Source organism: Chionomys nivalis, chromosome 2, assembly GCF_950005125.1.
Source record: "Chionomys nivalis chromosome 2, mChiNiv1.1, whole genome shotgun sequence".
Taxonomy (NCBI): domain Eukaryota; kingdom Metazoa; phylum Chordata; class Mammalia; order Rodentia; family Cricetidae; genus Chionomys; species Chionomys nivalis.
Window position 1 is genome coordinate 36079607 of NC_080087.1, and position 15905 is coordinate 36095511.

Below are 15905 nucleotides of genomic sequence, written 5' to 3' on the forward strand. Positions count from 1 at the left end.
CCTAGGGAACACAGATAGGGAATTTTTCAAAGAAAGGATATTGTATGAATTTGAAATTCTAAATCCTAATTCCCTGTCTGTGGCAAAGGAAAAATAAAGCCACTATTGGGCCAAACTGAGTTGCCATTACCATTGTCCTTATTTATTGTAGAAAATCCACACTCACCAAGTATACTAAAGAAGGACAGCTAGCAGACAGGCATGTTATAAATATGTGCCAAATCTTGGTTATTTAATTTTCATGACAAGTATATACTACTTAATATCAGGGTACAAAGTAAAGAAGTTAAACGGTAAATATCAGAACAAAAATTACAAACTGGGTCAGTCTGTTCCCAAAACCCTGCATGGTCTACCACATAACACTAAACACTTAGAAGCTCTTCCGAGTCTCCTTACTGTGGGTAAAACAGCCACAATTAAACAATCTATGGGAAACGCTTTCCCACAAGCCTTCAAAGGTTGTGAGGTTTAGACGAGCTCCTGAAACTCCTCTGAGACTATGAGGTCGTAGCACACTGCCGGAGAACGCGATCCATCAGAAGCCCTGACTCCTTTCTGTTGTACCTCCAGGAAAGGGGACCAAAGGAGGTCACAGCACACTGCTGGAGAATGGGACGTCTGTGTGTGGCTAACAGCAGCTGATGGCTGCCCTGAAGACTGGGAATATTCCTACAACCCAGGTTCTCCCAAGGAAAATTAACCAGCATTTCCTGCAATGTTCAAAAGTCCTGAGACCAAGGAAGAGAAATCCAGTGGTGCCGCAGCCCGCAGAACTGACACAAGCAGAGAGGTGGAGCAAGAGCAGTAACTGCTGGCCTTTGCTCTCACACTCCCATACTCAAGTTTAGAAACAAACCTGGGCAGACATCACTTAGCAAGGGGAAATCTAATCAGTATTGACTATGGCTAAATGTTTTACTATGTATGACATGATGGCCACCACCACTACATTACCCAAAGAGACTTTATGCACAGTGCAGTCTCGGATTACACCATACACCGGTTTCTCTGCGTCAGAAGGGGTAATAGATACTGAGCAGCCTGGGATCCAGGCTTTCTGCCAGCGTTAGTCCCAATATCCCAGAGGACTATAACTGAGAAATTCCCCACTTCTCTGGCTGCCAATAACTTTCCCTCGGAAACAAGGCAGCCGGGAAGCATATATCTAATAATTGTAGCTCATGAACATTTTGAAAATAATCCTGGCACAGTACCTGGCAGATGATAGCCGATAAAAAAAAAAAAAAAAGCCAAAGTGGAGGTAGAAAAAGAGAAAGGAGAGAGTTTTTAAAAAGCTGTATCTGCATGAATCCTGTAGTCCCTAGCCTTTTAGCCCTAAGAAGCAAATGGGGGAATGAATAAACTTTCAAAATCCTAATACTTTTAAAAAAGATTTTTATGTTTTTGTGTCTGCATGAATGTATGCCACAAGTGCATTTGTACCCATTGAGGTCAACTGAGGGTACTGAATTCCTTGGAGCTGGAGTTACAGGCAGTTGTGAGCTTGGTACTAGGATTCGAACTCTGATCCTCTAGAAAAGCAGCTAGTGATTTTAACTGCTGAGCCATCTCTCCAGCTCCATAGTAGTTTTTGATTGATTAAAAACCTATTATCTTGTCATTAGTATGTTTTGGGGGTTTGGGGTATTGTGGGTTTTATTGTTGTTGTTTATGATTTATTTTTAATTGTGTGAGAGAGGACTGGGTGAGTGGACACAAGGACAAGCGCGTTCAGAGGCCACAGCTATTAGAGTTCCCTGGACCTGGGGTTACAGGCAGTCATAAGTTTCCCAGCGTGGGTCCTGGGATCCAAACTGGGGTCCTCTGGAGGAACAGTGTGTGCTCGCACATGAGCTCAAAGAGACTGAGCTCGGGTCTGCACCAGATGGGGTCCCAGGGCAGAGAGAAGTGGACATACGCTCCCAACCCCAACCCAGAAGCTATCTCCAATTGATAACCACTTGTGAATTAAAAACTATTTTTCTCCAAGAGAGTCTCGCTGGGGAAACAAACCACTCTTAATGGCGGGCCCCATGCCCAGCAGTGGGTGCCAACACAAAACGAACTCGATGGCATCTTTGGATCTTTGTCTCATAACGCTGTGTCAGGGCATTTTTCTTTTAACCTTACAGGTCCTCTGTGTATATATTATGGCTTCCGGTTTTATGCTTTTATAGGATTCCTTGTGTGAGAACACATTATGTCTCTACGTCTATACGTGTTCCTTGTGCTTTTTTGGGCTCTTTTTCGTTTTTTATTCTTTGTCCTATTACAATTTGTTTGGGGTTTATCTTATTTTATTTCATTATTGGTCCTTAGATGCCTGTTTGCTTTCTGAGGAGAGAAAGGAAGAATGTGGAAGTGGAGAGGAACTGGGAGGAGTTGGCGAAGGGAAATGATAATCAGAATATATTGTGTAGGAAAAGATCTGTTTTCAATAAAAGTAAAATAAAAAAGAACAGCATGCGCTCTTAACTCTTAATTCATCTCTGCTACCACAACAACCATCCATAGTTTTCAAACATAGGCATCCCAGGTTCTCCCACACTAGCAGCCTAACAGGAAATTCGTACCATCCTCTTCATCGACAAGCACTCACAATATGGCTCCTGGGGGTAAGACATTTTCAGAGTCTGACATAACCACAGGAACACATAGCATGTCCTGAATGTGAAATGCTGGAAACCCATGTGCTAAGATGGAGCAGACATGTGAAATATAACCATGAAGCCATGTAAAAAGTAGAAAACAGAAGAGCAGCGTCACAGAACCCCAATGCGGGAGAGTAAACAAGTTGTCGGCCTATTGCTTCGTTGGCCATTGCCCTTGTAAAATCCCTAATAACGAGTGGTTGGCCCCTTCTGCTTGCACACTTGCAGTAAGAGACTACCTGTCTCGATTCGCAGTTCATGCCATCTATGGCTATTCACCTACTAATTCTACACAAAGGCAGAGTGCTTCAAAACAGAAAAATGTGCAGTGGGAAAAGAACAATGAGAATGCTGAGCAATAAGTTATCAAGGTGCCTAATTACTTAGAGAGGTATCTAATTGTCAAGTTTCCATCGAGGTTTCCTTAATGAGGAATTAAGTGATAGTAGGTACATCTATGCCATGCCACTTTCGTTCAGGCAAAAGTGACTGCTTCTCAGAATACTGACAACTCGGTAATTTAAGGGAAAAAAGTTCTAGAAAAAAAAATCTATGAAATTTTTTGAATTATAAAAAAAGTGATGTTGAAAAATAACTAAAACATTTGTTATTGTTACCACATCTGAAATGATTTTAATGTCAGGAATATTCCTATATAAAATATATAAATAGAATTTTCTAAGAATCATCAACTAATTTTTCAACATATTCTATTTACTGTGATCCAAAATAATATGTGTGTGTGTGTGTATGTGTGTGTGTTCAACCACTGGGATTCAGACAAAAATGGTGTTGCTGCTTGTAGTTGATCGCCTGGTACACGAACCATGATGATTTCTGCTAATACCCCATTTACAAGAGTTCCAGGTATGAACAGATAACTTTCAGCATGAACTTGGGCCCTTGTACAGCTGGTTAATTAGAGAATCATTTTGTTTGCTATTAATTGATTAAAATGGTAGCACTAATGAATCAATTAAATTAGAATCCCTTTCCTCCACCAGCACCACCACCAAAGGACCAGAACAAGGTAAAACAGGAAGAGGAGAGAGGTACCACTTGACTCTTACCACTCAGCCCGTTGGGTCTATCCTTGCTGTATCTCTGGAGGACTGCGGAGGATGGGCTTCCCAACTCACCTGTGTTTTGAGAATGATACCCACAAATTGAAGTTTTCACCAAAATCCCATAGATCTCTAATTTGAGCTTACCCTCTGGAAAAATAGTGCAGGATCATGACCCTTTATGCCAGAAGTAGGAGAGTGACCCTTTATGCCAGAAGTAGGAGAGGGACATGGGCATGAGCACTTTTGTGCTCTGCCCCCAGTAGATGATCAAAGAGCAGCTGCCTTGGATCAGACTGCCAGCGCTACTCAGTATCTGGGAACACAGCAAGAAAATGTGCCAGTGCCTTCAGATGTGACTGTACAACCCAGTCACAAGAGCAAAATGACTCTGGGCCCTCTCGAATGCCTTTTGTAGATTTTTTCCCCATCCATTACCAACACAACTTACTGATATGTCCAATCAGAGCTGACTTACACTCGTCTTGAGATGCACTGGGCAATGAAACCTCTTCCATGTTCTCACACTCACCCCCTACTTGGTAAGTCCCATTAGGCATATATTATTGACAGCATAGTCATGCCCAACATGCTTTCTCTTTAGGCCACTCTGTTGAAATGAAATACAGCTTCAGAAGCTGGTCTACAATACACATGCATTGTGCATGAGATGTGTAAATGAGTGTGGGGAAAGAAACCGATGAAGTCAAGACAAAAACCAAAGATAGGAAGGAGAAAGAATGATGTGGAAGGATGTGCAAGACCAGGGGTCAGCTTGGGTGAGAGTGGGAAGGAAGCAGGGCGCGAACGCACTGGGCTTCAAGTTCTTCCAGCACAGAGTGCTATTTCTATTTTCCTTTACGAAGGTTGGAACTTGAGAAAGGGAACCCAAAAAGCATTAAAGAGAACTTCCTATGAATCAGTTTTAGAAGTACTGTGTCTAAAACACAAAACCACACCAGCAGTTCCAGATAACGGCAAGGGACACAGTCACTGCACTGAGATCAAGAAGACTGCTCACAGACAGAAGCAAAAGCAAATCCATGCAGGCAGAAAGCCCACACAAAGGAACAGTAGGCACAGAGAGAGGATCAGACAGGAACTCCTGTCCTTGTATCTGTCCACACCAAGGCGTTTTAGACAGGGATGGCCTCCAGAAAGTGACTCCATGCATTCAGATCTCCAGAACTAGAGAGAAGCCATTCTGACACACTGGAAAGGGTCCAGCTGTCCAGTCCATGCTTATGCCTACTCTTAGAAAGTGACTTGTGTGTCTGTCACACTGCACAGCGTCACTTTCTTAAGTAAATTCAGAGACATTTATTGGCCCTTGTTAAAAGCTGAATGTGCCAAAGTCTCTCAACGTTTATTCCAAAGTCCTCCCAAAGGGTTTCCTAGGAAAACTGACTGGACTCCCATGGGAATAATGGGCATGGAAGGTCTATGAACTTCTTAAACCTGCCCTTGCTTGGTTTTCTAAGGAACGAATGGCAGGAAACACAAACCAGATGGGGATCTTCAGAATAGCTGAGCTAGATAGGAAATTCTGTGAACCTACTTGAGATTCACACTGGAGTGACAGATAGATGCTGCAAATTCAGAGGTATGACTGGAAAGACTTCATTGGAAGGGAAGCAAAATTCCCTATTTCGGGGTAAGTAGCATAAGACAGCTTGTTCACACTAATTCTGAAGCCAGCAGCCTACACAGTAGCTAGAACGTAAGTGAATGCATGCAAGCCTGGGGAGGAGGGGGGTCTTCAGATGCACACACCACTACCTGAATTCCTCATGGGCCAGAAGCAGATACAGAATCTATCTGACATTTGCTAAAATGTATTATACAATATTTAGCGTATTTTTTTTTCACCCAGATTTTAGCGAGGGGCAAAGCAGCACCACTCCTTTGATATGTCTTTCCGGTTACACCTGAACCCTCCCGCAAGAACAAAGCAGAGGACACGTGAAAGTATCTGCAAATGTCCAGTCCCCATCATTTTGGAACCAACAGCACCCCGGCATGCTATGACTGAATGCTGCTCCCAAAGCTGGCCAGTTTCAGCCCCCAGGAAGGGGCTCTGACTTGTATAATGTATGAACCGAATGCAGTGATTTAAAGAAACTCAAAACTAAACTCTGGCTAGATAGTGCCATGAAACAGGGCTGTAAGAATATCAGCAGAGGAGAATCAGGAATGAGTTTCCAGTGTTAGCCTAACACTGTACTTTCACAACTGCATTATATGCATATTTGAGAACCACAGCTCGTTTCCCTGCTGATTCCCACGGGAAAAGCCCAAAGCTAACCCTAAGGCTACCTCCACATTATAGGCGAGCACCACGGCTTCACCCAGGCGCGAGCGGTACTTACAGATTTTGCCCTCGTCTCTGGCGAAGGGGAAGCAGCAAAGCTGGCCCATGGCCCCGGCTTTCCTGGAGGGCACCCCACCGGAAGGCTGCGGCTAATCCGCGTCTGTTTGGCGGCAGCCTGCAGCTGGAGCTCGGGAGTGCTGAGTGAGAGCCCAGCGCTCAGCACCTCTGCGGAGAGAAAAGGAAGGGAACTCTGCCTTGCAAAAAGGCTCCTCCTCCCGGCCCTCCAGCTCCAGCGACTGCTCTGGGACGCACTAGAGAGCGAAGTGGCCATATGCTCGCCTAATTTTCCCAGTACCCGAAAATAAGGACACATGTGGAAGCCAGGTTGTCAGCATGTGTCTTTAAAAAGGTAAAGGAGAAAGACCGAGTCCTTATTCACACAGATCAATACAGCAATTACACACGCAATTCAAACCCGGGTTTAAGAAAAAAAACTAAACCATCATTTCTGCCTGCTATTTAAAGAGGAAGAGCTTTCTTTAATGCCCAAGAGACTTTTGTTTGTCGTCTGTGTACAGAGAAACCCAGCACAGAAGGACACTGGAAATTCCACTTGTCTCAAGTACCATTAAATACCTAACAAACTGTATAAACAATAGAGGTGGGTGGGGGGAGGTGGGAATCAACTTATTTGCACTTAACACGTATCTTTAAAGTTCCATATCTGTTTGACGAAACACTCCCTTATTCTCCTACTAAAGCACTGGTCAATATGAATGAAATCGGAAACTGTAGCCTAGAAAATAACCACAAATCTTGATGTATGACTGAGAAACAGATCCAGAACAAATAAGGGCATCATTCTGAAAGAAGCCACAAGGTGACTGCCAAATTCAAGGGCAGCAAAACTACTAATTTCAAAAGGCACGATATCATTTGAGATTTATAAGGTAATAATAGACTTCCTGTAGCTATCTAAAAGCTGTTGTCTCCTTCAGGGTGTGGCCATGTGTGTTGTCAGGGCAGGAATGAAAGACTCTTAGTGCCAGGGTCTCTGGGCAGCTTCTTCCTTCACTCCTACATGACCTGGCTAGGCATACACATCAATCTGCCGAGCTTCCAAGGAGAGGGAAACACGGTTAAAATTCCCAGTGGATCTGAACACAGCACCACTACCTTCATAGTCACGCACACCAGGAGAGTGTATACTTTAGAAAAATAAATTCATTAATCTTAAAAATTCTAGGTGTTGCATTTAAAAAAAAAAAAAAAAAAAGCTGACCTGCAGTAGAATACAATTTCAACAGCCTTCTCCCAAAGAATTTTGATGGCACTTGTGCCTGAACCTAGAGCCTTGGGCATACTAGCTTGTGTAGTTTATATACCATGATGCTACATCCAGAGTCACCACCCCCATAAGAGAGAAACAGTCTCCCTATTAGACAGGCAGGCCTTGAACACACTTTGTAGCCAGGCAACACTTGTTATCCTCCTGCTTCAGCCACTCCAGTAGCTGTAGCTGGAACTGGAGGTGTGAACCGCAACATATATATTAGAATTCTGATACTTAAGGGTTTCACAAGCATCTTGAGAACACTTTAGCATGTATCAAGTGATGTGAGCTATTTCTGTGGCTCGTGGGGCACATTAATAAGTACTTCAGTTTCTCAAGCTTCTAAATACTATAATGGTATTGTAATAAAAACAAACATTATTTGACAAAGTGAAATTCCCACATCTGTCTACATAGTTAAAACTAATATTTGAAACATTACATATTCTTAATTGGATTTTCCTTTTGGAGTACTTTAACTGTAAATAGAATGCTTAGTTTGTGTGTATTTTAAGGGAGTACTCTGTTGATTATATAATGAACATAGCCATTGTTTAAGTCAAATTTCATCGTCAGAACCAGTTTGCGCTATTCCACTAGTTCCTTTCAAATTCACCAATACTTGAGGCTAAAACTTCAAACTACAAAATAAGATTTTGTGTGTGACTATAAAATATTCATAAAATGATAGTATATATGAACCTCTTAAGACTAGCAAGCAAATCTTGCAAGTTCTAGGGATATGAACTCATGTCCTCATGTTGAGTGGCAAGTACTTTACCAACTGACCTGACATGACCTTTAGAATTATAAAACCGTAAGTTTGGATCCAAGATCTGCCAGGTGTTCACAACTATGGAAGATTAACCTGTGAGAATCTGAATACCTTCACTGGTCAATTCATTATCAAGTTCTAAAACATCATTGCAGAGTAGAAAGTACTCGGGAATAAGGAAGGAGAAAACACAATGTCTGTATCTATATGCACCTCAGATATTTTAGCCCCAGCTAGCAATCCTGCCTACACCTCTGGCAGCTTTCCGCCCTGCCAGTGTGCCAGGTTGATCCAGATCTCCAAATAAAAGGCCCCTGACACACAGTATCCAGTGGGGGATAGCCTTGTGATGGATGTTGTCAGCTCAACCTTTTTAAGTACCCCCACTGCTGCTGCTTCCGAAAACACGAAATTATGCACAAAGTATAAAAATGTGTCCATAGCTAAGTGTCAGTATTCATAAGGATATTCTAAGGGGGGCTATATAATGTTACAGACTTCTCCACACACACCCAGCATAAGCTAAGCTCCTTGGCGATGGTGGCACAGGCCTGTGATCCCGTACTTCAGAGGCAGAGGCAAGAGGATCTTGAATTTAAAGCAAATCTAAGCAACACAGGTGGATCCCATCCCAAATAAACAAAAAGCTGATCTGGTAACAAAAAAGGCATCAAACCACGATGAAAAGGTAGAAAACAATGGAGAAATTGAAAGTAGGAATTTAAAGATCTAACCCCCATTGACACTACTACATGGCAGGTACTTGCAAAGTCCTTTGTAAAATATTTTACTCATCCAATTAATCCTCAAAAAAGCTCTGGGAAGCAAGAGCTAACACAATCTCCAACTGAAGCTCAGAATGGTAAGTCAGGGGGAAATCTGGGGGTATTTAGAGTGGGGCATGATCTCAAATTGTCTGGCTTTTAATCAAAATGTGTGGAATTACACTATAAAATTTAACTGGTTTCCACAAGAGTACACTTAAAATCTTAACTTCGTTCCTTAAGTTTTACCACCAAATGCCTTTATTAGCACTGCTACCATGATATAATCCCATTTCAAGATAGAGGGCTTAACAAAAGAGCCCTCTGGAGACGAAGTCTAGAAATGTTACCTCCCACTCATGGTCAAGAGCAAGAACATCCCAGAAAGGTGCTAACCTGCAGGGGAGACAACAACCTATGCCCATTCCTGAGCCACCTCACTGTGTCTTATGAAGGAATGACATCCTCACGTTAGCCAAATACGGAGATACACTATGACCAGAAGATTTTTCAAAGGTTAACCTCACACTAAGGAGGCTGAAGACCAGTCTGGACTATAAGATGAAGGCCATCTTAAAATATCAAGCTGGAAAAGGCTGACCTCCATGAGGAGACGCGTCTGGCATGTATAGCACGAGATGGCTGGTATAACCTCAAAGCCTTAGCCTTTCCTGCTTGCTTTCTCGGGAGCCTGGCTTGCGCAACCAAATGATAGTCAGGACACTTGATAGCTGCTGTACGGTTTTGCATTTTTCTTATAACTGTTAAAATGGCAGGAATAAAACCAAAACATATGGGAGGTGGCAACTGCCTCATGTGCCTGTAATCTGAAGTACTGGGTCCAGGTACTATCTCTAATAGAAAAATATAATGCCTAACTATGATGAAACTGTTCTCTGCGTCATCTTTTCCATCAACAACTAAGCGTGTGTGTGTGTGTGTGTGTGTGTGTGTGTGTGTGTGATTGGATTTCAGGGCAAGGAAAAGTTCTACTCAAAATAAAGAGGAAAATGTTTCTGTATGATTGTGACCCTAAAGCCAGAGTCACTGGTGAGCACGTGCAATCTCAGCATTCAGGAGGTTGAGGGTGAAGGGCTGCAAGTTCCAGGCCAGCCTGGGCTACATAGAGGGACTCTGTTTCATAAAACCAAACTTTAATAATATGATTATAAGGCTAGGAAAATTACTGTTATTATCATCACCTGATGGAGGAAGGTCATTGGTTAACTAATAAAGAAACTGCTTGGCCCTCATAGGTTAGAACATAGGTGGGTGGAGTAAACAGAACAGAATGCTGGGAGGAAGAGGAAGTGAGCTTAGATGTCATGCAGCTGCTCCCCAGGGCAGATGCAATGAAGCTCCGACCCAGGATGAACGTAGGCTAGAATCTTCCCGGTAAGCGCACGTTGGGTGCTACACACATTATTAGAAATGGGCTAGTCTCGAGAGTTAGCCGAGAAGAGGCTAGATATAATGGGCCAAGCAGTGTTGTTATTTTGGGGCATAAGCTAGCCAGGCGACCAGGAGCTGGGGCAGCAGAAACACAGCCCGCAGCTCCTACTACAATCACTATTATTTTATTGTTATTTATTATTTATTATTCTTGGCCTTTTTGCTAATCCATTGGTTAAAGGAAGTGTGAGTTTAATAACTTATGGAAACATGTAAAAAAGAAAGTAAGAAGTGTCTTTTATTCAAAATAGTGGTGAGAAAAAAGATATTAATTAGACCACAAAGCATAAAGAGAAAGAAGGCCTGCTTTATCCTTCTAAATTCTGAGAAAACAAAAACAGAGCCTTAAGAAACATGCATGCCTTTAAAACAAGGGACACTTCAGGAAGATTGCATGACACAGCAGGTAGCATGCAAGGAAACCATTAAGAAAAAATTGCCAGTTTTGACAGAAATGTAAGCCAGGAGGCTTGGAGGGCTGGGCGATGGTTCAGTTAGCAAAGCACTTGCTGTACAATCAAAAGACCTGAGCTCAGATCCCTAGTATCATGGAAGAGCTGGGAATGGCGGCATGTGTCTGCAGTCCCGGTGTGGCAAGGGAGAGAAAGGCATGTCCCCTGGGGTCCACTGCTGGTCAGTCTGGTCAAATTGGTAAGCTGTAGATCTGTGGCAGACCTTGCCTCAAAAAATGAGGATGAGGAGTCGCCATGATTCTCTCACTCCAGACAGACGCAGGTTAAGATCCTCCCTGGTAAGCCAGCTCATGGTGCTACACAGAATATCAGAAATGGGTTAGATCAATATGTAAGAGCTAGCCAATAAGAGGCTGGAACTAATGGGCCAGGCAGTGTTTAAAAGAAAAAAAAATGAGGATGACATCCTACCTTGACTTGACTAGTCTACACACAAACACACACACACACCATATGTGCCCATGTACCTGCACACACACAAACACATGCATATATACAAACATGTACACACACACATAAATGCTTAATAATTTATTGAAATAAATCACAAACACTAAGATCTCAAAAGACAAGTTATTGAGCCTGAAGAATATTGGGTAACTATATTCAATATTGTATTTTATTTCTTTGTGTTTGTTTAGAGACAGGATCACTAGGCCAAGCCTGTCTCCAAATAGCTACAGAGCTAACCATGATGCTGAGCTTTTGATCCTCCTGCCTCCACCTCCCTAAGGCTTTGACCATGGGCACGTGCCATGACTCCTGGTTTATATGGTGCTGGGAATGAAACCCAAGTCTTTGTTCATGCTAGGCAAGCACTCTACCAACTGAGCTACATCCAGGCTTGATTTCTCTAAGTACATGGGGAAAAAAAACTCACAAGGAATGTTTGTCTGTTGCCCAGACCTAAAAGATGCTACTTCTGCATCTTTGCAGTCAATCTGACACCAAAAAAAGGTTCTGAATCGACATCACTGGAAACTGATATGCAAACAACTGTCCTTCTCTGGGTCTGTCTGTAGAACAGAAAGTCTCTAAATGTTCCATGTAACATGAAGGGCCTGCTCGTTGGGGTTTCCTCCTACCCGGTACTCCACAGCCAGCAAGCCCCAAAGAAAATCACACAGAGAGTCTGCATTAATTATAAACTGATTGGCCCATTAGCTTAGGCTTCTTATTAGCTCTTATAGCTTATATTAACCCATTATTCTTATCTATGTTAGCCACATGGCTCTTGGTACCTTTCAGTCAGGCAGGTTACATTGTGCTTCTTGGTGGTCTGGGCTGGAATGGGAGGAATGGGCTTCCTCCTTCCTAGCATTCTCCTGTTCTCATTGCCCCACCTCTACTTCCTGTCTGGTTGGCCCGCCTTTACTTCCTGCCTGGCCAATCAGCATTTATTCAAAATAAACAAATTGACAGAATATAGACAATTCTCCCCCACCAGCTCCAGGAGCTTCTTTCAGTGTCTCTGTACAGGTCTGACCAACGCTGACATCTGGGACTCACTGTCTCATCATAACTCCCATGAGTGTGATCCAGCACACCCCCCCCCCTGCAGCACTCTCCTTCTTGAAAGCTAAAAGAGATAGAAATGTGTAGCAGTAATTACCATCCACTGTGTAATTTTAGCAGTAATCGGAAAGGGATTTTTTTCTGTAAAGCATAGGGAAGGAAAATAGAACATACCATGCAAAGCATATGTGCATTATGGAAAGGGAGAGAAGTAGAAAACTAAGGCTATAAAATAAATCCCTTTATTTGGCTTTTGGTTTGTGTTTTGGATACAAAGTCTCACTCTGTAGTGCAGGCCAGCCTTAAACTCCCAGCAATTCTCCTGCCTTAATCTACCAAGTGACTGGATTGTAGGCAAGGGCCACCACAGCCAGCTCATTCTTTTCCCATCAATCCACAACAGGTTTCCAAATCTCAGCTAATGAAGTTCCGCTTGGTGTCAATTTTCAAATGTCTCCTCTGTGGTTATCAGCAGTCTGTTCTTTTCTGCAAGTCATGTCCAACTTCAGCCAACACCTGTGGCCAAAGTCTTTTTCTTTGTTGAGAAATAAATTACATGGGGGAATTTACTTCCCAGCACAGTGGATGGACAGCATGAAGCAATAGAGTAAGGAGGTAGAAGGCGACTGACAATCACAGCAGGCCTGCAACACTCAGCATTTCCAGCCTGCAGCCAACAGTGCAGCACACTGAACACATTCTATGTGCCAGTGCAAGGGCACAAAGGCACTCAAGGTGAAATCAACTTTGAAACGAAGAAGCTCAACCAGAGCAAGTGAGAAAGCCAGGTCCAAAGGTGGGTGAGTCCTACGCTTTCAGACACAGACCTAGAAGAGCAACGGGAAACCCAGAATTCCCAAGGAACGAAGCCTGCCCAGCAGTGACTAAACAAAGTGCAGTATCAGTCATGCTTTCTGTACTCTGTCCTTTGCGAGTCTTAACAATGCCATTACAAGATATGTTACTTATTCAAGGGCAGGCTAAATGGTTGGATGTTAAAACTTTCTTTAAAAAGAAAGAAAAGGCATCAAGTATACTCAATCTGTAGGCTAGTACTTATTCTTAGACAAGGCCCAAGAAGACGTTCCCTTGCTTAGTTCCCATAAACTCCATTACAGCCACCACCACTTTAAACCGTAACTGTCTGCCTGACCTCCCACTAGCAAGGCGACTTGAGAACACAGCTCCTGTTGGCCCATCTTTGATATTCAATACACAACGTAATGCCTGGCACACAACCCACTCCAATTTATCTGCTTAATAAGCTGAATGAGAAGTTATAACAATCCAAACTGGACTGAAGATGTTCTAAATTGAAGGAGTCTTTATATACACAATAGTTTGCAGTGTTTCAGCTGCCTACAGGGAGCTATGAATGAACCATTAATGCAGGCGGAATCAATGAGTACTGAACACAGTCTACTAGTGTGGCAACCAGAGCCATTTACTCTCCACCACCGTGCCTCTCCCCATTCCTGCTTTAAGGATAGAAATACAAGAAAAAAGACTGGAAACTGGATTTTCACCTGGAGCTGGGGGATGAGAATTTTATTTAGCTAGCATTTAATGAGAGATACAGTAATAACCGAAGTCCAGCTGCAACAAAAGCTGCAGTTTTAGATGAAGTTTAGATCCTAATCATAGAATTTGACAGGGTGATTCAGACCTCAGCTTAAACACCAATGGTGCTCTCTCCCGTCAGAAAAGATGGTCAGCAAAGACATTTTACAAATCCCTCAATGCACTGTTTCAGCATCCTCTCAGCATCTGATGTCATCCCTGTGGCGTGTCCTCCCAAGAGAGATTAAGAAGAACCCAGGCTTCTTTTTCTCTCGCTAACCTTTTCCTCAAGTCCTCTCTGGGCTTAGGAAAGCCACACACACTTGTCACAAAGCATCAGCCACAAGCACCAGTCAGCAAGCACAGTGTGGTCAGGCCAGGTGCTAACAGCATCTCCATGACCTTACAGGAGACTCGGGAGGTCACACTACTCTCCTAATCCTATAGATGGTTTGGAGTCTGTAAGCAATGTGCATAAAGCTGGGTTTTGTAGAACAAGGTCTGAGTATTGAAACCCTCACTGTGTCCTCCCTCTGCACTTCACTGGCTTCCTGGCTGTCTCTCTGCTCTTAGGTTCTACCACACCTCACTGAGGTGGAAGAGGGCTAGTTCAGCTTTGCAACCATGTCTCCTGTGATTTCAACCCATCTTCAGATTATTTTCAAAAATATATAAATTCGTCAGCTATTATCATGGTTTAAAAACACTCTTCCTCCATGTGTGTATACACACATGCATCATGATGGTTACCCATCTTTGTCAGCTTAACTGGGTTTACAATATCCTAGGAGATGTACTTCTGGGTATCTCTGATGGGTGATTCCAGAGAGGATCAACTGAGGAAAGAAGAACCACCCTGAAAGAGTACTTTCCCATAGGCTAGGGGCCTTGATGGAATGAAAGGGGAAGAAAGAAGGCTTGGGGAGATGGTGTTCTTATAAAGTGCTGGCTACACAAACATAAAGACCTGAATTTGATCCCCAGTCCCCATGTAAAGAAGCAGGGTACAGTGGTGTACAACTGTAATTGCAGCAGTGAGGAGACAGAAATATGAAGATTCTTGGGGCTTGTCGGCCAGTTGATCTAGTAGAATCTGCAAGATCAGGGTTTAGCAAAAGACTGTCTCAAAATATTAAGTGAGCAACTGCAGAAGACCCTAACATCAGCCTTTGGCCTCTGAGTGCATGCACACACAAGAAAATTAGTTGTTTGGGGTTTCCTTAGAAGAAAAATAGAAAGCCAGATAGCCCAGACTTTCTCTGTTTCTTGGCTGTCGGGATGTGAGCAAACCATCTCACAATCTATCTCGCCACAGCTGCCATGCCTGCCACCATGCCTTCCCAGCCATGGAGATGTATACGTCCTCAAACTGTGGTCAAAACTAAATCCTTCCCCCACCTGCTAGAAGCTAGTTAGAGCAATGAAAAGGGTAACTAATACATATACGCAACATCGAACATTACACAGAAACCCATATGTGCATCATTGCTTCTGAAATGCAGGGTGATCATGAACCAATCTAAGTGAGCTCAGGAATAATGCAAGTCTTTAAAAAGGTGCTCTGTTATTAGAAAACTAAGAATATGTTTGCAGTAAGCAATCCACTATGACAACATAGTCTTTTTAATACCAGATGTCGGAAACTATATGCCAAGCATTTAGAAAATATTAAGAAACAGTAGTTAGGATAGTAAAAATTTTTATTCATAGGCACCATGGTGATACGATGGGCTAGCTCACATTAACTGGTAGCAATACTAATTTTCTATATTCTTTTTATATTTTTAAATACTTTTACAGTTTCACATATGTATGCTCTGCATACAGACTCCCCTCCCCACAAATCTCTCTCTGGCACTCATGTCTATTTGTTACTTTTTCTGACCCAAGTTTAACCAGGACCATCCATGTGCCTGTGGGGTTGGCGCCTCCACTGGAGCCTGGTTGGCTCAGCATAGGGTAATAGGGTGCACAACTATAGACGGTCATTTCCCCTGCCCAGAG

General features: G+C 42.9%; 1 protein-coding gene across 6 annotated transcripts in view; it reads right to left on the bottom strand.

The window, feature by feature from the left end:
- Nucleotides 1-15905, bottom strand: part of Akap7 (A-kinase anchoring protein 7) — a 129349-nt gene that overhangs the window by 24791 nt on the left and 88653 nt on the right. Inside the window, exons 1-2 of one of the 6 annotated variants that reach the window (XM_057763018.1) lie at nucleotides 6088-6486; nucleotides 3725-3793 (exon numbers count right to left, since the gene is read on the bottom strand). The exons of 4 other annotated variants lie outside the window; for them this stretch is intronic. In XM_057763018.1, coding sequence (XP_057619001.1) covers nucleotides 3725-3793; nucleotides 6088-6136 — 118 coding nt within the window. In that variant the 5' untranslated portion in view covers nucleotides 6137-6486. Of the gene's footprint in view, nucleotides 1-3724; nucleotides 3794-6087; nucleotides 6487-15905 lie in introns of those variants that run through there. One more of the 6 variants, XM_057763019.1, reaches the window with a different exon arrangement.